Below are 24,069 nucleotides of genomic sequence, written 5' to 3'. Positions count from 1 at the left end.
ATTCACGATAATGTACCCTTAGCGTAAAGTGTTACCAGTTGAATTTGTTTACAGCAAAAAGCTACATGTTTACATCTCTATCCTGTCTCTGGTACAAGATATTGCCGGCACAACAACTTTAATAAACAAGTGGAAAACAGTGATTAAGGCATTTGTAGAGAAGAAGGATGTTATGATGGATTCAGGGGTTAGCTATTTCATTGCTCTGATTGGTTAGGCCTTATCAAATTGTGGTATATTCGTCCCTGTAACGGTTGGAACACGCCCCATGAACGCAGGTGTGGAGGTTAATCATTAAGAGACATAAAGACCATAAACCTGAGCTGGACTTCCCTCTTTTGTTCAGAGTCTGTTTTCTACGGTCTGACTCTCTCTCTAGCTCTGTTGGAAATGAATGTCAGATAGAATGGTAACCGTTTAGTGTGTGAACTGGAGCTAAACTGGTACAACAGTATTACAACTGGTGAGGACTGAGAGAACAGGACTAATCCAGAGACTCAGCACTCAGGATTCCAGCACTAGAGAGAGGAAGTGAAGTCAGTAGATCAGCCATTCCACACGAGGGACTGCTACAAAATGGCCTCCGTATCTCTCTGAAGAGGAGCTCTTCTGTTTACAGTGAAACACTCAGAGATCTTGTTCTCCTGTCATTTAAATTCTGTCTACGGCAGAAGTGTCCAGTCTGAGAAGCAGAGGAAAAACAACTTCAATCTCACTGCTGAAGCACTAGACTGAGGTAAGACCTACTTTGAAAAGTGTTAAGATTATGCATAATTAATGCATATCACTGCATACACAGCAAATGACTGCATTCATTAAAATAACACTATAGAACATAGTGACTAGTGGCAGTCAAATTTACAGTTTATATACAATAGAGTTCTATATAGATAGATAGATAGATACAAGGATACAAGGAAGTTTATTGTCACATGCATATAGTTACTGGAAGTAAGAAATGCAGTGAAATTATGTCTGGTGTCAGCCTATTTGTGCATTAATGGGGGGGGGGGGGGGTAAAAAGTGCAGTAGAAGAGGGGTTTAGTAGATTAAGTGGCAAGGGCTGCATAAAAAAGGTGGGGGAGGATTGGGATTGGGTGGGGGGCACCAACAAGGAGCACCCAAGAGCAACAGGGGCAAGGAAAAATAGATAGATAGATACTTTATTGATCCCCAGGGGAAATTCAAGGTCTCAGCAGCAGCATACATACAACACACACACATTCTTTAACAGCAGAAAGAGTAATTAAAGTATATAATATAAAAACACAACTAAGCAGTAAGGACAGTAGAAGATAAAGAATATGCTAAATATACTAAAATACAAATTATACTAACACTTAATCTAAATCAATTCTAAAAACAGTATCCACATAGTGATGATTAATAAATCAGAGGCGCTTGCAATGACTGAGGCAGTCATTGCAAGCGCATACAGTCTATGGCATATACTGTTATGTGCCCTTGTGTTGAGGCTGAGCATCAGATTGCAGGAGTTACATGTTCAACATACTGTAGAATATTATTCTATAGAACATAACTATAGAGCATTAAAGCAGGGATTTTAGTCCCTATATGTAAGCCTATATAGGCCTAATTTAATCATTCTCTATGCAAACCTATTCAAAGTAAATTAAACTACTTTAAATTCGGTGCTGTCAGAATTTTCCCGGTGGATTTTAATGCCCCACTCCACCCCTGGAACAGTTATTCCACTAAACCATGCTTTACTAAAACCTAGCATAGTAGCCTATAGCCTTCACACATTTGCATTCGTCCATTATTTGAACTCATTGGCAAAGTGAAACTAACTTCACTGTGGTGTCAGTCAACGTCAAAACAGTTCTACACAGTTAGTTACTTTCACTATTGACTGACAATCGGTTACCGTCGAAAACATAAGCTGGAAAAAGACACTTACCCTAATAATATTTGAATGACTGAATAAAACAAAATTTATCCTGCAGAGGAGTTGCTTATTATCTTGTGACAGTGCATCTTCAGCTGTGCTCGATATGTGTGTGATATGTGACATGCTCGATATGAAAGAACATGCACTTAGTTCTTTAAGCGCTTAGGGGAGATTATGTGAAAAAATCGTTACGCGGTGGATAGAAGCATGAAATTTGGTAGATATGTTCCTTGGATGATCCTAAGATATCCTAGAAGGGGTGCCCAAAAATATCTCAAACAGGAAGTGAGTTTTTAAAGAAACTGAAAAATGTCGCGCTTCCCGACACACAATTGGCAGCTGATTCAAACGCTTCTTACACAACCTCTTAAAAGCTTGAAATTTGGTATGTATGTTCCTTGGAAGATCTTAAGACATCCTAGAAGGGGTGCCCCAAATTATCTCAAACAGGAAGTGAGTTTTTAAAGAAATTGAAAAATATCACACTCCCCATCACAAAATTGGCAGCTAATTCAAAGACCACCTAAACAGCCTCTTAAACAGCCGCTTGACATTTGGTATGTATGTTCCTTGGGTGATCCTAAGACATCCTAGAAGGGTGCCCACATTTTTTAAAGAAATTGAAAAATGTTGCGCTTCCCGCCACACATTTGGCAGCTAATTCAATCACCACCTAAACAACCTTTTTAAAGTTTGGTATATATATTCCTTGGGTGACCCTAAGACATCATAGAAGGGGTGACAAACAGGAAGTGAGATTTTGAAGAAATTCAAAATGGCCACCCATATAATTGACAGCTGATTCAGAGGCAGGGCTCTACACTAACATTTTTTTTCCAGGAGCACTTGTGCGCCCAAGTTAAAAAAATTAGGAGCACAGACAAAAATGTGGGCGCACAGTCAGTTCTGTACTTAACTTAAACATAATCTAACATTACACTGCAGCTAACACTTAAACATGCCAGTGCACCAATTGCGAATATTAAGAATGACTGACAACATTTAGGCTACAGGAAATAGGATTTTAAAGATCAGTGCCTACTTTATTTTCAGTCTGTTCTATTTTCCTACATTTTGTTAATGTAAAATAGTATAATACATTGCCATATTTGCATTTAGCCTGTATATCAAGTATCCTGCCAAATGTAGGCTAATTTATTTATTTGTGAATCCATCTGTAGCTAATCCAAATATGCCCATGGTGACCTATCTGACTGCATACTGCCTAATACTACTACTAAAACAGTCCATTTTCTCTTCCACAAAACCCAACATAGGCTAATCAAGGATATATATATATTTTTATACTTACTTTTTATTTGAAATATCTGCATTGATGGGGGCAGTAGGCAAACGTTAGGCCTACTTTCGTTTTGCACTTCAGCTTGTATTCGGTGTAAACAAACAAGCATGCGTGGAAGCCTGGAGTTGTCAGTAGCGTTCTACCTTTGAATAAAATGGGAGTATTACGGGAAGCTACTTTTGTGCCTGTTCGCTACAGCTATATTTTGCATATTGCAGCCAATACGTCAACTGGGCTATAAGGCATGTTAGGTTACCTTTCCTTCTCTCACTGCATTCTCAGAATCTCATCCTGTTCCTCCGATATCCGATGAAGAACTAATTTCTTCAATCTTTGCATCTTGGCTGGCTAGTCTAACTTTCCACTTTTTCTGCGTGCTCTTGGATTTGATAGAAGCGACAACTAGCGAAACTGCTAACGTTGATGGGAGGTGTAGTTTTTATGCTGCATTCGCGACGTGATTCTATGGTTTGCACCAGTAATGTTTCTTGATGTTGCAGTGTATTTTGTAGACAAACAAAGTAATTCGCACCAGTGCGCCTAAATATTTTTTTGCACTCGCACGCCATAATTTTTACTCGCATGTGCGAGTGAAATGGGCGCACTGTAGAGCCCTGAGAGGCCACCTACAGTAAGCATCTCCTAAAAGCTTCACATTTGATATATGTCCCTTGGGTAATCATAAGTTATCCTGGAAGATTACTCCAAAAAATCTCAAACGGGAAGTGAATTTTTAAAGAAATTGAAAAATGGCTGCACTGCCTATCCACAATTGGCAGCTATTTCAAAGGCCACCGAAACAACCTCATGCATGAAATTAGGTATAAGTGTCTTATAGATACAGTATGTCTCTGTTTTAAGCAGACAATACGGCTACACTATGGCTACCTATATATCCACCAACTGTCTCAAGGATACTATAAACACAGACACTCAAGCACCTCAGGCAGCCTTCTCTACATGCTTTGGCTGCCTCTGTTAAAAGTGTCCATAAAGGTGTCCAAAAATCATCTAATTTGGTCCATCCATATTTTTCAGGAGAAGGCACTGACTGGGTAGCCTGCAGACCTTTGGACCAAATGCTAGCTTGGTACACTGCTCTATTTGAATGCTGTATCAGTGCAGCCTGTGTGGGAGGGATATTTCCCATTGAGAGACATATTTGAGAAAACAAGTCCTTCCTGAGATCATTGACTTTTTTCAAGATCCTTTTTCTTATCGTAAAGAACACAAGTGTACTTTTACAGCAATGCAAACATGTTTGATTCCTGGCTAAGCAGTTGAAAAGGATTTGCTGTCATAGCAATGAAGGCATCCATTACTTCTGGAAATGGTTTCCATGCAGCCCACCCTTTAGTCTGCTGTTCCAGAGGTAGCCACCCCAGCATCACATAGTGCAGTTGTTTAACTACTTCCATCTAAAAGTTCTCCGATTGTGTTCCATAGCCATCTCTATGTGTAACTAGGTGCTCTGTCAATTGTTTTACAACATTCATACCATGTCTGACCATGGCAAAGCTGGCAGCTTTTTCATGAAAGAGAGGAAGGAGTGAGTTTATAGCAGGTGGGTCAGACACAGGGCTGCCAACTTTTCAAAAAACCTTGGAATGAGATTTGGTGGGGCCAATCAAAATTTTGCTGCGGAAATTTTTGTTTGGCTCATTCAGCATTATTACCGTACAGTAAAAAAAAAAACGTACATCAGTGGTTCTCAGGTGTAGGGACCAGGGTCCCAGAGTTTAATTAACACTTGGTATCAAAGGGATCTACTACTAGGACCTCGGCCTGAACCTGCATTCATCTGATGCTGTGTCGCCTTGTTTGTTTTATAAGAATTTAAGAAATGTTTGTATATTTTAACTTTTAAATGCATCCATCAGGTGCACTTTCAAAATAAATTCAGAGGTCAGACTTGCTTATTTTTATGGAAATATTTGTGCTGTAGCCCAAGCTATTTTGCACTTCAGAATTATAACCATGCACACACAGGTGGAATAGTTATGGTGATATTGCAATAAGTTCACAACCACAAAACATCCAGTATGCTGTATGTTACATTTCACAGTTCAGAAATGTTCAAAAATGTGTTGACATTTCAGCACTCCATGAAATTATGCAGAAGTGGTCACCTGTGTTATTCAGCTAGTTTATTTAAGATAATATATTGGTCATTGTGATGGCCATCTAGCCTATAGCCTACATGCTTTCCTTTTTCAGGATGTACCCATATCTGGGAACGTATGATGTGAATGTTTGCATATGGCTTATGTCAGGCTTTATATCAATATTTGTGTCTCATTATTTGATTTTCTTCATATTTTTGCTTTAATGTCACTAGGTAGCATGCCAATAGAAATATATTCATTTATCTGTGTAAGTGGGATTGGCTGGAACCTGACAATATAAGAACCATGATAGTGGGATAATCTATGGCTGAGCAATTTACAAAAATGTACGTAGGCTACTGACAAATGTTTACATTAGAATACATTATAATTTTAGGCCAACTCAGGAACCACTTATTGCACAGAGGCATGCGTTACATACCCGTATTCTGTATGGTTTGCTGTTTATTGTGATATTGGGTTTGCCATGTGTTGTGTAGCCTAAATTGCATGTCAGTTCAATCAAAGTCAAAGTCAAAGTCTGCTTTATTGTCAATGTCTTCACATGCCAAGACATACAAAGAGATCGAAATTACGTTTCTCACTATCCCACGGTGGAGACAAGACATATTTTACCAATTTAGTCCACAGACAAACATAACATTCAAGTAAACAATAAAAAATAAATAAGAAGGCACATACAATGAAGAAATAAGAGCAGCAAAATTTGGTTGAAATGTGCAATTGTGCATAGACAGTCAATATAATAGTGCAAAGTCAGGCCAATGTCTGGTCAGGTTCAATGTTGATAATTTATATTGATAACCATTTATCACAGCAACTTGGCGCTAATATCATTGGAAAGCTCGTTCACATGATCAGGGGCGCCTGCAGGAATTAATGCTATGGTACGCAAATACTCAATAATACTGAAAGCATACCTGAGGGAAAGCATACCTGGGGAAATGCGCCTGGGACGGCTTCTGCATCGCAAATGAGAGAAAATTTAGAAAATTACACAGACAGGGGGTGCTCTTGAACCCTCTCACTGTCTCTGAAAGTATAACTAGTCGATCAGTGGCTCAACAGGTAGATCTATAGATAGGTTAAACCCATTTTTTTCAGGCATCTGACCGACCGGGTTTGACACTTCAGCATGAGAAATTGGGGGTGTGGCGTGTGAGCGTGTGAAACTAATCAAATGTGTGTGTCTCACGGCCAATGCGTGAGAGTTGGCAGCTCTGGTCAGACAGTTCTGGCTGAAGTGAAGTATCAGTTTGATTGCATTGTCAGCCCACTTTTCCTCCTCTGTTATTATTGCCCATGCTAAGTTCACCACAGGTATTGGTTTGGTTAACTTTTGGCACTAAGATGGCCTTAGGTTGACAAGTAACAGCTAGAATTGTAGTGTATACTTCTTTGGAAGACAGAGCATATATTTTTGTGCTTTTTGAGCTGGCTGGAGGCGAGAGTGCTAGTAATTGAGCTAAAAGCCCAGGCTGCTAGTTCTCTCACTAGCATGTCAAGGTATGAGGGAGCTTCTAATGTTATTCCCGAAATAATGGTACAATACCCCTCAGGAAGCCACAGATTCACAAATAAGTATAAGTATATATACTTTTTTGATCCCGTGAGGGAAATTTGGTCTCTGCATTTAACCCAATCTGTGAATTAGTGAAACACACACAGCACACAGTGTACTGTACACACAGTGAGGTGAAGCACACACTAATCCCGGCGCAGTGAGCTGCCTGCATCAACAGCGGCGCTTGGGGAGCAGTGAGGGCTTAGGTGCCTTGCTCAAGGGCACTTCAGCCGTGGCCCACTGGTCGGGGCTCGAACCGGCAACCCTCCGGTTACAAGTCCAGAGTGCTAACCAGTAGGCCACGGCTGCCCAGCACACATATGCACTCCAGGTGATCATGGGGACACAATTAGCCTAGGGATGCCTTTGTTTGCCTAGATTTAGCTTGATAATTGGAACCCAGCTAGTGGTTCTATATTGGCTAACGCTAACATTGGAACCCAGCTTGTGGGTCTACATTGGCTAACGCTAACGATAACATTTGGTCAATGAGTTGTGTCCCTATTTAGGGCTTGATCTCTGCTCATGTGGGCATTTTAGCAATAAACTGTCTTTTGGAAATTATTAAGTGATTCTTCCAAAAGCTTTTAAAAATATTTATGTTATGCATACATAAATAATTAACGTCTCGGATTAGGATTCATTTGGGGAGTCATGCCATTATGACCAATATAAGCCTGTTTACCCCCCTTTAAAGATGTATAAAAGGCATATAAGATTATTTTCATGGGTTATCTTGCACATAATAGTTGTAGAAGTAGCAGAATAAACCATGATGCCCAACTATGTAGCCTAATGTTTTATTATCCTTGGGTCATTTTAGGTGGCCATCTTGGATTTTCCCTTAAAAAATGACCTAAATTAACCAGAAATGTTGGGCACCCCTTCTCAAATGATGAGATACATCATAAAGAGTGTCTGTACCAATGTTGGTGCTTCTATCCACCGCATAACGATTTGGCCCTTTTTTGTTGATAATCCCCCCTACTATTATGCGTTATGGTTTGTATAATATTGTTTTATTTCCATTAGGCTGTTGATTGATTTGACATTATTTATTATCGATATTCTCCTTAATGTAGTCTTACCATGTCATTGCTTTTTATATTATTGATTAAATGGACATTATTGTTTATTATTGCCTTTTCCCTAATTTAAATTGCTTATTTTATTAGGCTATTGATTGAATTGACATTGTTGTCTATTATTGCTATTTTCCTTATTATAGTTTGACCAACATTCTAATCGGTTCCCTATTAAATTTTAAATATTACGTTGTTTTTGTATTTGCGTGTCGCTTTGGCCAAAGGCGTCTGCAAAATCCCATAACCATAACCAACCATAACCATGTGTCTCCCCTTATCACCTTTAACCGTCATTACCAATATGCAAATAACTACTCATTGTGAAATGTATTTCATAATATCTTTATTCTAATTATGTTTCCAATTGTAGCCTAAACGGTCATTTGTAATGTTTTGCATGGATGTGCACTGGGGCCCCTTCATGGATGATAGAACGATGGTGCCCTGTGCACCCTCCCATATTACTGTTGATAATACGCTCTTAAAATAACATCAACAACTCGCCATGGACTTCTGACCAGGTTTCTTTTGATCAGTGGTGCAATGTGTTCTGGTTGTGTATGATAGCGATTTTAGCCAGTCCGTCCCTGGAGCTGAGCGGTGCGAATATCCCACTCCTCTCAGGTTCAAATTCAAATTGACGCTCAAATTCACGTCAGGCCACTCCGCTCAATTTCGCTCCCCGCTCCACTTAAAAATCCTCCCGCTCCAGAGAAATCGTTTCACGCTAGCTCCAATTCAAAAGAGGGAGAAATAATCTACAAGCCGCATTGTCACCTTAGAAAACTTAAATCCCAAAGAACTAAGAGCAACGGCAATGTCACTCATAGAACATTTATTGTAAAAGATAATGCAACACCGATAATGCAACTACGAACAAGCTTGGTAATGTCAATACACATAAGCCTAAAACTCAAGGGATCAGTGGGATTAATTGCCTAAATAATACAGTTTTACTTCGGCCTTACTTGATATGAAGCATACCAAATTCAAATGCTCACGTTTTTCTTTGCTCTCCGTAGCACACTCATGTTTCTGTGAAATGCGTTGTCTTAAGTTCCAAAATGAATCTTACTGGTACAGTGTCACCACATGGTTGTACTTGCTCTACATTGTTAGTATCTAGTTGTTTTGTAGGAATAGTACGGTTTTTGGCCCAAGGCTATGACTTTCAGTTTCCTTTCTAAAATATGTAGCGACTCCATCCCCAACGACCTTAGGCCTACTAATGCCTATATCTTTAACGGTCTTCGTTTCATTATGCAGACATGAATTCTGGGTGGATTTGTGCATGCCTCGGACTCGTGGTGTGAGCGGTATCGGAGTGAAAATGGAGTGGAATAGAGCGGCCGCTCCGGCCTCTAAATTAAAAAGCGCTCCACGCTCCAACAAAATTCTATCCGCTCCGCTCACTAGCTCTGCTATGTAGGACCCTGTAGGGTTAGAGGAATGCTGTATTATTGGGACCCTGCATGTGTGTTTTGATTATGTCTGTCAGTGCTCACCATATAGTGTTTGTTTGTGTATTTCTGAATTCAGGTTTAACATTTCTCACTTGCACATAAATAAATACTAAAATCACTGGTTAGAAAATAAGTAGTTATAATGTGGTCACTGTATTGGCTATTATCTCTTCCACATTCCTATAGTTATAATGTGGTCACTACTGTATATTGTCCATTATCTCGTCCACATCACTATAGTTACAATGTGGTCACTGCATTGTCCATAGAAGCTGTGCATGAAGGGGCGGAGACAGTGATGTCATGGCCAGCAGCACCCAAACAGACAAACAGGAAGTCCAGCACAATGTGGAAGCAGGTCAGTCACTTTGTGTACTCATCAGCACAAAACACTACATTGGTTGGAACATAAGAGCATATGGCTAAAAAACACTACATTGGTTAGAACATAAGAGCATATGGCTAAAGAACACCACATTGGTTGGAACATAAGAGCATATGGCTAAAGAACACCACATTGGTTAGAACATAAGAGCATATGGCTAAAGAACACCACATTGGTTGGAACGTAAGAGCATATGGCTAAAAAACACGACATTGGTTGGAACATAAGAGCATGTGGCTAAAGAACACTACATTGGTTAGAACATAAGAGCATATGGCTAAAGCTTGCTTGTAATGATGCACCGCTGTAAGCATTTGGGTCAAATCTGTGTCCACAGGTGCAGGTGCTGAGAGTCAGACATCTGCAGCATCTCCAGCTAAAGCCACAGGTAAGCCCTGCGACAGCACCGCTGTCACGCTATCCTGAGAAGTATTCTTTGGTCATCACTGTTCTGAGTTCTTTGACTTCCATTCAAAACATCAAAACAACACTTCCAAAATGTGCTCAAACTAAAACGGTGACTCATGCCAGCAACCATTTCACTTTGATCATAAACTACATTTTGGTACAAGATATATACAGCAAAAATTAACAGAAATTGGCTTAAGCAATGTGGAGAAAAACTGCCAGCCCCTAAGACTGCCCATTATTCAAATGTATGCTCATCTAATGTGAGTAATTGCATTCAACAACGTACCTTAATGATACACCACAATTTATAAAATAACAAAGTTTGAAAAGAAAAACACAATATATCAGATTAATTAGACAAATACGATTTTCTACAGTAACTTCCTGTTAAATTAAAAATGTAATGGCGATATTGCACTGCACAGCCACCAGATGGCCCCATTTCAGTGCTTGCTTTCAGCTACATAATAACCTGAAGTGCAGTGCCATGCCCCCAGCTGGTGGCCATGAGATATATAATGTAGCCCATTATATCTCAGTATTTCCCATACATTGACTAATCTGTGGCGGGGCACCACAAAATAAAATTGGCCGCTACAGATTAATATTCTATATTTAATTTAATTTAATTTAATTTAAATGAAATATAAGATCAATCCTTGCATTGCCACTGAGCTGCGCTTTTAACGCGCAGCCTTTCCTTGCCCCGCCCCGCCCTCTCTCGTAGCCCGCTGCCCCTTCTCTGCATGTGCATTTAAAATATTCACGATTGTTGAAGGATTGTTGTTGCCACATTGCATACAAGACGTCTGGCTAAATTGCTATTAAATCCGGTTAGCATCGTGACCATGCTGCGCAATTTTGTTAAAAACTGCTGTATTGAAGTTAACTAAGTTAAGTGCTAAGGTCTTATCACAACATAGTAGGCTACATTGAAGAGACTAAACTAGGTTAAGTTACGCAATCAAGCAGTAGGCCTATCTCAAAGCTAACATTAGAATACTGTTTGGATGTCGAATTTAGCATGCTTAGCCTACTTACAGATGCTTGTCAATTTCGTTGAAGGGCTCATTTTATTGACTCTGACACTGAATGTAAAATCCCAAAGTAAATGGAAACGTGTTTTCCAAAATTCAAAAGTGCTTGTCCCAAGGAGAAGTACGAACCTTTATTTTAACTGTGTAAGAAAACGTTACGAATTGCATCCACACATCAGCAGCCTTTTAACTGTGTTACGAACGTCTTAAAGTGACGGGCATTCAATTAGACCTATACACTAGAGGTCTGCACTCCCGCAAGTAGACCCTGCGGGTCCCGACACAAAAAAGAGTGCGGCGCGGGACAACTTTTGGAAGCTCTTTGCGGGAGCGGGCGGGATGAGAGAGGTGCGTTCATGGGTGCGGGACAGACCGATGATTCACTGCACTCCCGCAAATTAAATATGTGCGTAAAATTAAATATGGAAATGATTAAAGTAGGGGAGACCGGGTATGGTTGTAACACATTTTTCTTCAGCACCTAAAACTACCATTTCTTTTAAAGCTACAGTTCTGGAACTTTTTGGCAAAGTAACCACATTTGTCTACTACAAGTGGCAACCATTTAAATCTCTTCAACTATATTACAGAATTTGTGAGATTATGACAAATACAGTGTACCTTTGTTACAACCTACCCCACTACTGGGGTAGATTGTAACACCTATTGGGGTAGATTGTAACAGGTACAAAAAAATGCAGAAAAACAATGGAATTCCATTTGATATACTGATTTATTGCATAAACAGGGTACACAGGGTGTGAAAATAGATTCACCAACATATTGTACACCATACAATCCGTTCTTCACATAGAGAATGAAGATCATATTAACGTTTTAAACTAAATATAAAAACCACAGCGTTTATACTTTTGTGTGTGTATGTATTTGTGTCTCTCATGGAAAGAGAGAGAGGGCTGAACAGTCACACACACAAAGATGAAATTAAACAGACATTAAATGGGTCTACTAGCCCCATTCCACAGGTTGTAACATATTCAAAAATTGTGTTACAACCTACCCCACCACTGTCATCCATTGTTTAGCTAGCTGTATTAGCATGGTGCTTTGACATTAGCAAGAGAGAGCTACACCATTCTTTACTAGAGAAACTATAGTTTGACCTGATGTAACTCATACAACTGTATCTACAATGGTAAAAGCACTAGAAAAAATCATTTAAAAAAAAAAAAGTTACTTTCTTACCTCAGATGTTGAATTTTTCTCCTTACTCCGGGATAAATGGCACTAACAACTTGAAAATGTCCATGTGTGATCGTTAAGGAAGTCTGAGCAGTCAGAAACTGTCACATGGCTCATATCTTATCCCTGATTGGTGGAATTGGTGATGTTACAACTCTCCCCATGTTACAACCATACCCGGTCTCCCCTACTGTTCATAACTATAGTTCAGCTAAATGTTCTGTTAGGCAGCATTAAAAAACGGGGTTTAAGCATAACTGACGGATAGCAGGCCTATAGCCTATATTGTCGTTTACGTGGGTTAAATTTGTTCCTGCTGCTCATTGTCAAAACTCAAAAATCGAAAGCATGACAGAGGAAGAGGGCAGACTAGGCCTACTTCAGTTGTTAGCCTACATTCAGAACCAAGAAACTGACATCTGGAGTCTTTCTCAGGTGTGTGTGCTCCTTTCGTGAGACAGAAAGAAAAACTGAATAGGCTATCCCTCCTGCATGCTGGCTATAGCAGGCGGGAGCGGGACATCATGTTACAGATGCGGGTGGGAGCGGGACATCATGTTACAGATGCGGGCGGGAGCGGGACTAAAAATCAAATTAGATGACCATAATTTGAACAATGGGCACAGTCTCAGGGGCTGACAGTGCAAGGATTAAAGTTCTCCGTCATAGGACGGATTTCCGTCAATTTGATTTTAGAAATGTCATATTTGAGATCGATGCAGATCCGATGAGAAAAAAAATAGGAGGGGGGCTATCACCTTTGCTTTTCCAAAGAACACATGGAGGACTATAACGGTCTAAAAGTTGGATTATAGTCACACATTAGAGACAGCTGATGAGGTTGGCCAATCCGTTTAAATTTTTTGGATATGATATTGTGAACTCTATGTGCTAATTGAGGAGAAGAAGCGTGAGGCTGTGTTCTTTCCCGGCATCAATGTAGACAATTTCTTACTATCGCTGAACTCTTGTCAGGGAGGTCATTCATTTTGGGTGTCACCTATGACTTGAACAGATAGCCTTCTATGCCACCCGATGTAGGCTACTATTATTGTTACAGTTTTTAATCAATGCAACTAACATTATGTGTAAAGCGACCTTAATGTAAACCGTAGCCTATGCAATTTATTATCCCGTCTGTTATGACATGTACAACAATGTTTTTCACAATTTGCGACGGAAGGTTTTGACTGAGCGTGTTAGCATAAAAAAAAAAAAAAATAATATCACTGTCATCATCGCGAACTGTTGAGTAAGGGGTCAGTCTGTTTGTGACGCGACAGACAGCCTTGTAGCCTATTTTGCTTAGGCCTCACTTTTAACGACAGTAGGTTGTGAGTGTATGTTGACAAAAATAACCATACAATTAAAATAGTCAACTTAAAACTTTGCTATAAAATATTATTCATTTATAGCACAAAAAACCATAACCAGTAGGCCTACCAGAACCCTCGCGATATTAGCGCCATGATTTGTGTGCGTCTATTTGGCAAGACCACTAGCTGTCATGGATGCATTATTGCTAAAGGAAGGCTGGTGTCAAAAGGTAAAAAATAAATGGAGATGGGCAGCTGTTGGAAACGGGGAGAACTAACAAGCCATGGTGTAAAGAAATTAAGCGCCGGGGTTTGCTTTGCGCGGTTCGCTGCAAGAAAATTGTTTATGGATGCAATAGGAAAACGTTTTAGCACGCCACCAATCAGAAGACCGCCATAAGGTTAACGCTCGCGGCACTTCAGGACATCTTCCGTACCTGGTGCAACTAGCCACCACGACAGAGGTAGGCTACGTTTATCTATGGCTGACCGTTTTTACGTTTAGAAAGTAGGCTACGCATGTTCTTTCATAGCGCAACACGACCTGTCCCTCACCATATCGCAACCCTTTTGTCAACCTTATACAATCTGTTGCTGAAGACAAAAGCACCGTCTCCAGATTGTCGTTATCAAATGCGCAGACCTCCTGCATGAGCACACACAGTATTGCTGCTCATTGGAAAACTGAGTTGTCTGTAAAACTCAAAATAACCATGTTTTCATTAAATGCGGATGAGGCAACAAATGGAAATATGAACAATATCTAGAATGTTCTGATTCGTTACTTTGATGAGGAAATGGGAAGTCTTGCAAACTTGATTTTATAGATTTTACTTGGTGTAGAATTGCATATTAACAAGAAAAAAATCTCCCCTTTAAACACTTTTGGCCTGAAGTAATTAAATAAGAGTGTGTTAAAGCCTTTCTACAATATTGCTGCAGTAGAAAAGAACAGCAATGGCTAATCAGCAATGGTCAGGGATGGTACTAAAATATATTTTTGTTCATCAGGAAAACTCAATCTCAATCAAGAACACTCTCAATTCGCCTTATTCACATGGTGGCCATTTGCGGCTAAAACGAGGCTACAGGGTACACAAACCATAGGATTGTTATGTTGTATGCATTCACCTGTAGGTGGCATTAATTTTATAGTAAGTGTACCCTGTAGCCTCGTTTTGGTTTAAATAATGGCCGCCGTGTGAATAAGGCGAAAACTCCCTTTACTTTGCTGTTTGCATCTTTTTGTACATTAAAAACCAATAGGTCGCGACCGCAAAAGGGGTGCTATCTCTATAGGTAGATATGAACAACGTATGATTTATGGCCTGAAAAAAGTTCAGTCAAACGATTTTTTTTTCACTTTAATCCCTGAGGCTGACAGATTTTATAAGATTTCTCCACATTGCTTAAGCCAATTTATGTTATTATTATGTTATTATTGCTAAACTAAATTTTCGTAGAAGATTTATATAAATATTCTACGAAAATTTAGTTTATTATCAAAGTGAAATGGTTGCCGGCATGAGTCACCTGTTTTAGTTTGAAGACATTTTGGAAGTATTGTTTTGATGTGTTGAATGGAAGTTAATGGGAGCCGTAAATCTCAGAATAGTGGTGACCAAATAATATTTCTCAGGATAACGTGCCAGCGGTTGCGACAGTCAACACAATGACAGGAATAACAGATCGGTGATCAATAACAACTGGAATCTTAAAACAGTAAGAGTAGTCAAACTGCAATTTCACCACAACGACATAAAAGTGCTCGTATCGGCCACAGTTATGACACCACACAGGCATAACGGTGCTCATATCGGCCACAGTTATGACATCACACAGGCATAACGGTGCTTGTATCGGCCACAGTTATGTCACGGTTCTGGTTTTGTGGAGATGTGCGTCTTGGCCTCAGGAGGTAATCACAGCGTAAAACTCTCTCCTTACAGATCAAGTGTTTAATGCTCGGATTGAACTCATAAACAAGATTGGAGATGCTGCTCTCAAAGATCTGCTGGATGGCCTTCAGAAACCCACCACTGACATGGGCCCCGTTATTACAAAGAGAGAGAGGAATGAGATTCTGCAGAACCACAGTGTGACTGAGGACCAGGTGACCTGCCTGGTTGACATGGTGTGGAAGAAGGGTGAACGGGCCTGTGAGAGATTTCTCTCCCTCCTTAAAGACAAGGAGCCTGGTGTCTATGGTGAGTGCCCAGTGTAATGGATGACCATTATGGTGAACATGTTGACATAGTGCTGGACAAGGGTGTACTTGGCCTCTATGGTGAGTTGGGTTTGTAGACACCTCAGTGGTCAATGGAAGTCTGGTTTAATAGCTGCCCATTATTTATTTATTTATTTATTATTATTATTTTATTTTATTTTATTTTATTTTACCTTGTCTACATTACACTTTACTCTCCTATTTGTCTATATTATTTATGCTGGTCTCTAGACCTTACTCTTGCACTGTTGCACTGTTGGACTAATGTTGGACTACTTTTTGCACCGTCACCATGACACTCACTCTCTTGAGCACCTTGCCAGGCACACATAACTAAGGACTATGGTTGGACTACTGTTTGCACCTTCACCATGACACTCACTCCCTTTAGCACCTCACCAGTCCTGGCCCTGTCACTACAAGCGTCTTATGCTTGATCACCCTCAAGCACATTGGACTTTCTTAATTTAACTTATATAGTGTATTTAGTATTTAGTTTTGTTAGTTTTCTTATCTGTCTTATCTTCTACTGTCTTTATTGTACAGTGGAGTTTAGTTATATGTTTATACTTATACTTATGTTTACCATTTCTGCTGTAAGTGCATGTTGTGTGTTATGTCTGTATGCTACTGAGACCCTTGAATTTCCCCTTGAGGATCAATAAAGTATCTATCTATCTATCTATCTATCTATCTATCTATCTATCTATCATTACAAGTAACCAATCACCAGGAGAAAATGTGGTCTAGTGGGAAAAGGACTACACATCACTGTGATCTACATACAATGGAACATTTATTGTAGAAATAATATGTTGGTTTTGTTATGAAAATATGTTATTATTCGTGTAATCTAGCTGGTCCACTGATTTCTAATCATAAGGTGTGTTTTTAAGAGACATTGGCATCAGCCATAAAAACCTGTAAGAAATATAAGACACATAGAGGGGAGCAGATAAAATACTGTTTAACATTGTGGTGACTACAAACAAATAAAAATCTTGAGAGGCTAAGTGAGGGAGATAAAAAACACTGTGCGGACTCGTTACAAACAAACACGGAATCTTTGATGAAGTTTACTTTGTTTTATTGTCCAAAACTCTGGGTAAAACATATTCCATCAAAGCAGCATAGCAGACAATGGCAATGTCAGAAATAAATAATAAATAATATAAACTGCATTGTTTCTATACAAAAAATACGGCCAACAAAAAATGTGCTCTCCCTACTCACCCCCTCTCCATACAGCCGTGCCTATGCCCAGGTAGATATATACATTCATTCATTACACCACCTATGCCCTCGTGACATTGATGCCAAATTAGTAATAAAGGTACCAATACAGAAACCACACACATACAGGAATTACTATAAACTTAATATTAACATTTCCATTTGTAATACTGTTTCAGACCAACAGCAAATGATCCTCAAACTTAAGGAGTGGATCTGCTCGCAGTATAAGACAGTGCAGGAGTACAACTCCCTACCTGGACAGGACGTGCTGTTGACTGACCGCTACACTGACCCGCTGCTAGTCCAGCAACACAGAAAGCAGAAAGAGAAAGAGAAGGAGATTCGTTTCAGAGGAGCGAGTCTCTTCAGTGCCAGGGAGGCATATCAAAGCACCACTGTGGACCAGTTCTTCAGCCCTAATGACCGTGGAGACATAACTAAAGCAGTCATTCTTCAGGGCCACTCTGGACATGGCAAATCCTTTATGGCACAGAAGATCATGTTGGACTGGGCATCAGGTAACCTCTACCAGGATCGATTTGAACTTATTTTACACCTGAGATGTAAAGAACTGAACCAGATGTCCAGAGAGAGGAATGACAGGTGTGTGGTGGATCTTGTGAGCTACAATAAGACATTTACCCCACTGATCTCAGAGAAACTAAAGGACTCACCACAGAAGGTGCTCTTCCTCATAGATGGATTTGATGAACTGCGATTCACAAATGAAATCAATGACTCACTTGTCATTTGTCAAGACCCTTTCACACCAGCTCCTGTTGAGGCCATTCTGAGTGCTCTGTTGAAGGGTACAATCCTGGACGATTGTTTCCTGCTGGTCACCACCAGGCCCACTGCTGCAGACACACTGAGCAAACTGCTCAAACACCCTCTGCGTTCAACTGAGACTCTGGGTTTCTCTGAGAAGGGGGTGCAGGAATACTTCCAAAGGTTCTGTCAAGATCAGCAGGTAGCAGAGAAGGCATTGAGGAGTGTGAAGGCAACCGGAACACTCTTCTCTTCCTGCTCCATTCCGGTCATCTGCTGGATTGTCTGCACAGTTTTCCGGGAGCAGCTAAAAGAAAATGCTGAAATGGCTGAGCTGGAAACGACTACCTCCATATTTGTCCACTTTGTGTCCACTCTGCTGGAGCATCACTGCCAGGGTTTGAGTCAACCTGTCCCTACTCTGCTGAGGAGCCTGGGCCAGCTGGCAGAGAGAGGGATGCTGGAGCAGCAGGTCCTGTTTGAGAAGGGAAGTGTGTTGAGTACAGTCTCAGATCCAGCCAGTGTTCCCTTCCTGTGCAAATTCCTCATGAAGAAGAAAGTCCGCCTGGAGGAAATGTTCAGTTTCATGCATCTCAGCTTTCAGGAGTTCTTTACTGCACTCAACTACACCTCAGACCAGAATGATGAGAAAGTCAATGAGCTGCTCGGTTCTGTCAAGGAATATGACGGCAAGTCCTATGTCCTACCCGTCATTCAGTTTCTCTTTGGCCTCTCAAATAAGGAGGTGGTTCAAAACCTGAAGGAACTTCCACTGCCTTCCACTCCTTCCATTCGAGGACAGCTAGAAAAGTGGATTCTTGAACTCATTGAAAAAAGTAAAGATTCAAAGAAAAGTAATGAGTTGCTGTTCATTCTCCACTGTCTCTGTGAGCTCCATGAGGAAGAGTTTGTGAGGAGAGCCATGGAGGTTTGGGGTAAGATAACCTTTGCTTCCATTCCCCTGACGACAACAGACTGCTCAGTGCTGCTGTACTGCCTGCAGCGCTGCCCGACCATCAGAAGCCTGGAGCTCAACGTGTGCAACATCACAGCAGAGAAGCTGAGGATGCTGCAACCTGCACTGAGCAGGTGTGAGGAGCTGGGGTGAGTGTGTGTGTGTATGGAATACAAGCAAATGTAGCCACATAAATAAACACTTTAATTATATTAAAGTTCAGTTTGATTTCCTATTAAAACAACCTACCGGTCACATTAATATGAAAGCTTAAAGCCGACATTGTCTTCAGTAGTGCTGGTTGACTATGTGTTTGTGTGTTTGCAGGTTAGTTGTTGAGGAGCTGTCTGATGCTGATGTGAATGATCTGATCTCAGCTCTGGGGGAAGGACAGATCCTGAGTGGACTAGGGTAAGAACTGGATTCATATGAACACTACAGTGGACTAGGGTAAGAACTGGATTCATATGAACGCTTATGAACACTACAGTGGACTATAGTAAGAACTGGATTCATATGAACACTTACGAACACTACAGTGGACTATAGTAAGAACTGGATTCATATGAACACTTACGAACACTACAGTGGACTATAGTAAGAACTGACTACAACACTACAGTGGACTATAGTAAGAACTGGATTCATATGAACACTTACTTAACACTACAGTGGACTAGGGTAAGAACTGGATTCATATGAACACACTTACAGTGGAACAAGAACTGATTCATATGTGGACTAGTGGACTATAGTAAGAACTGGATTCATATGAACACTTACGAACACTACAGTGGACTATAGTAAGAACTGGATTCATATGAACACTTACGAACACTACAGTGGACTATGGTAAGAACTGGATTCATATGAACACTTACGAACACTACAGTGGACTATAAGGATTCATATGAAACTGATTAACATATGACTATAGTAAGAACTGGATTCATATGAACGCATACCTAACACTACAGTGGACTAGGGTAAGAACTGGATTCATATGAACGCATACGAACACTACAGTGGACTAGGGTAAGAACTGGATTCATATGAACGCATACGAACACTACAGTGGACTAGGGTAAGAACTGGATTCATATGAACGCATACGAACACTACAGTGGACTAGGGTAAGAACTGGATTCATATGAACGCATACGAACACTACAGTGGACTAGGGTAAGAACTGGATTCATATGAACACGTATGAACACTACAGTGGACTAGGGTAAGAACTGGATTCATATGAACGCTTACCTAACACTACAGTGGACTAGGGTAAGAACTGGATTCATATGAACGCATATGAACACTACAGTGGACTAGGGTAAGAACTGGATTCATATGAACGCATACGAACACTACAGTGGACTAGGGTAAGAACTGGATTCATATGAACGCGTATGAACACTACAGTGGACTAGGGTAAGAACTGGATTCATATGAACACGTATGAACACTACAGTGGACTAGGGTAAGAACTGGATTCATATGAACACGTATGAACACTTTCACTTGTTTATTTGTGTTCCTTGTGTATTGAAAGAGTGAGTGTGTTTGTAGGAAAATCTTTACAGTCAGGAAGCCAAAATTGAAGATTTCAGTGTTTGGCATGTGGAAGTAAGAATGATGTCAATTTAAGTTGATACTGTACTAATGGTTTGTTTTTTGTTAATGATTTGTGATTTTTTAGTGGTTTTGGTTTAAACTGTAAATAGGCTTAGTTGCAGATTGGCCGCTGTGTGAAATCCCATACCTATAGCATGAGGAATTGAACATCTCTCCTGTGTACATTTGAAATCGTTTTGTGTAGACACATTGGAAGAGAAGAGCCATTAGATGGAATGAATGACCGTGTTTGGGTGCTTGCTCTGTGGAAAATATGCTTTAGGAAATTATAATATTGGGCAATTTCACGGAAAATTTACTTTTTGTCACATCCATAACGCCAGTGAAATGCCTTGCCATTTGTTTGATGTGAATGATAACATACATTTTTTGTGCATCTTTTCTCATTTACATTCTTCAGCCAAAAATAGAAAATGCTCAAATTTCATGTAATCATTCACATCATATTACATTACATTACATTACATTACATTTGGCTGACGCATTTTTAACCAAAGCGACTAACAACATGGTAAACAGTTTAAGTTTTAGAGCAATTCTCAACAATTTTAGGACAATTTAAAAACATTAGAGTACAGTAAGAATAAGTGCATCAGTGAGTGCTGTTTTTAACAGTTACTTGTCAGTTTAAGACGGCTGGTGAGTGCTAGGATCAGTAAGACTTGTTGTAAGTGTTGCTATGAGAGGAGATGTTCTCTAAAGAGCTGGGTCTTCAGGAGTTTTTTGAAAATGGAGAAGGATGTCCCTGCCCTTGTAAGAACTGGCAGTGTGTTCCACCAACGAGGAACAACAGATGAGAAAAGTTTGATTGGCTTGAGCGCATCGGGTGGTAGAGCTAGACGCCGCTCGGCCTGAGGGAGCGAGCGGTCTGGAGGTAGCGCATGTCTGTATGAGGGCATTCAAGTAGGTGGGAGCAGAACCGAGACTACTTTGTAGGCAAGCGTTAGAGCCTTAAATTTGATGCGGGCCGCCATAGGTAGCCAGTGTAGCTGGATGAGCAGCGGGTAACATGTGCCCTTTGGGTTGGTTGTAGACCAGGCCAAGATTCTGAATAATCTAAAGTGGTTTCACTGGCGCAGGCTGGGAGACCTGTCAGGAGTGGCATTGCAGTAGTCGAGTCGGAGATGACTATTGCCTGAACCAGAAGTTGGGTAGCATCTTGAGTCAAGTAAGTCCTGATTTTCCCGTATGTTGTAGAGTGTGAAACGGCATGACCGGGCTTAATTGAGGAGGCAACATGATCTGAGAAGTTTAGTTGGTTGTCGGAGAACAACTCCTAGATTTCTTGCAGTCCTGGTAGGTGAAACAGACAGGGAGTCAAATTTGATGTTGATGTCGGGTGTATGGTAGGTTTAGCTGGGAGGACCAGCAGTTCAGTCTTTGAGAGGTTCAGCTGGAGGTGGTGTGCCTTCATCCATGTAGCTATGTCTGAGAGGCAATCCGAGATCTGTGCTGAAACCAAGGGGTCATCAGGTGGAAAGGACAGATAGAGCTGTGTGTCGCCTGCATAGCAGTGGTAGGAGAAGCCATGCGAATGGATAATCTGTCCCAAGGAGGTGGTGTAGATAGCAAAGAGAAGGGGCCCAGCACTGAGCCCTGGGGACCCCTGTGGTGAGATGGTGAGGTGCAGATAGCTGACCAAGCCATGATAATGCTAAACGAAAGGCCCTGTGAGGTAGGATTCAAACCAGAAGAGAGCAGAACCGAGATTCCCATGTTAATGAAAGTATAGAGAGAAGGATGCGGTGATTAACCGTGTCAAAGGCAGCCGATAAGTCAAGCAGAATGAGTACTGATGACCCGGCGTCGCCCAGGCTTCTTTTTAAGGCTTCTGTTACAGACAGTAGAGCTGTTTTCGTAGAGTGGCCGCTTTTGAACCCAGACTGATTTGGATCCAGAAGGTTGTTCTGTGAAAGGAAGTCAGAGACCTGTTTGGAGACTGCTCGTTCAATGCCTTTGGATAGGAAAGGCAGGAGTGAGACAGGACGGTAGTTCTCGATTTGAGCAGGGTTGAGAGAAGCTTTCTTAAGTAACGGTGTTACCCGGGCCATTTTGAACGCTGTTGGAAATGTGCCGGAGGTTTTGTATGATAAGGGATCAGACTCCAAAAATAATTCAGTGGAAATGCCTGGATTCCAGTTTCTTCCAGTAGCAGCAACTGGAACTGGGAGCCGGCAGCCCTTACCAGTGATCACCCTTTCAAATGTAAGATCGCTCAACAACAAATTGGATGAGGTAATACTTTGCATCAAATATGAGGAGGTCTTCCGATGCACTAACCGCATTTGTTTTACTGAAACATGGTTAAAGTGAGATTGTCACTTTAGCGTTGATGGATATACCATAATCAGATCAGACAGAGACAAGGCCAAGTCGCAAAAATCTATCGGAGGTGGCCTTTGAGACTATGAGATCTTAGTGGTTTCATTCAGACCATCTGGTGTATGTGCCTGGTCCTAACAACAAAGAGGCAGGTGTGTGTCTGGTGGGCATCCCTTATCATTCTTACTCGTCGCTCGACTTATCGTGACTAAATTCAAGATGGCTGCAAACGCTAAACTTTGTGAAGATACTGTCTGTATAAATCGTCTTGTAAGTAAACTACCAGTGCTTTTTCAAAGTTCTCAATGTCTCGTTTTAAATGTCAGGGCCCTCGGAAGTCTACCAATGAAGTGTGGAGATACATTGAGCCTCGTGAAATGGTGTAAAACAGTGATTTATTTGCATGGCTAGGCCCGATGGCAAGCACCACCATTGAAAAGCTGTTGGTAGCATCGGCTAACTAGCGCCAGATTTTGGAGTGCAGGGGACAAGCCGAGATGGGCTATGAGACATACGTTCACACTCGGTATCATGTTTCAATACACTTTAGGTAAATATCACACCGGAATTCTCCTTTAAGACCCATTTCTCATCAGACTACACAAAAGTGTAGGCCTACCCAATTGTCTCATAAGAGTAAAACATAATGATAGTATTGCACACTGCACTGTTTGTAACAGTGACTTTAGCATTGCTCACGGCGGGTTAAATGATTGCAAAAGACTTGTTGAGGTGAGTTTAACAAGTGTAATTTCATTTGCATATTACTCAGGCCTATACTAAATGGCTAGTTGCCAAGGCTACATGAAAAGACCAAACTACCAAAATCTACATATTTTACTATCACAATTTCTATCGATAGGCCTTCCTTATTTTGTGTACTGACTAGACATTATTGAACAAACATCTGCATTTCAGTATCTACGTAGGTTAGGTTGGGATGTCTGCTATACATTGTTGACATTACTGTTAAAATGCACTTCCAGTATAGTGAGTATTGGCAAAACTGGTTATCATTTTTATGTTGAGGCGGTGGGGGTGTTGTCGGTAGCTGCTGAAAGTAACTAATAAAGTAACTTGTAATCTAACTTAGTTACTTTTAAAATCAAGTAATCATTAAAGTA

The 24,069-nt window shown here is 40.6% G+C and overlaps 1 protein-coding gene across 3 annotated transcripts in view; it reads left to right on the top strand.

Annotated features, from left to right (window-relative positions):
• Positions 1–356: 356 nt before the first annotated feature.
• LOC125287778 (NACHT, LRR and PYD domains-containing protein 1 homolog) overlaps positions 357–24,069 on the top strand; it is a 52,630-nt gene continuing 28,917 nt past the window's right edge. For 2 of the 3 annotated variants that reach the window (XM_048233797.1, XM_048233795.1), the window contains exons 1-6: positions 357–736; positions 9,723–9,811; positions 10,176–10,226; positions 15,755–16,012; positions 17,445–19,140; positions 19,319–19,402. In XM_048233797.1, the coding sequence (XP_048089754.1) occupies positions 9,757–9,811; positions 10,176–10,226; positions 15,755–16,012; positions 17,445–19,140; positions 19,319–19,402 (2,144 nt within the window). In that variant the 5' untranslated portion in view covers positions 357–736; positions 9,723–9,756. The remainder of the gene's footprint in view (positions 737–9,722; positions 9,812–10,175; positions 10,227–15,754; positions 16,013–17,444; positions 19,141–19,318; positions 19,403–24,069) is intronic. The other variant, XM_048233796.1, reaches the window with a different exon arrangement.

Source organism: Alosa alosa, chromosome 22 (genome assembly GCF_017589495.1).
Source record: "Alosa alosa isolate M-15738 ecotype Scorff River chromosome 22, AALO_Geno_1.1, whole genome shotgun sequence".
NCBI lineage: Eukaryota > Metazoa > Chordata > Actinopteri > Clupeiformes > Clupeidae > Alosa > Alosa alosa.
This window is presented reverse-complemented; position numbering and strand designations above follow the sequence as displayed.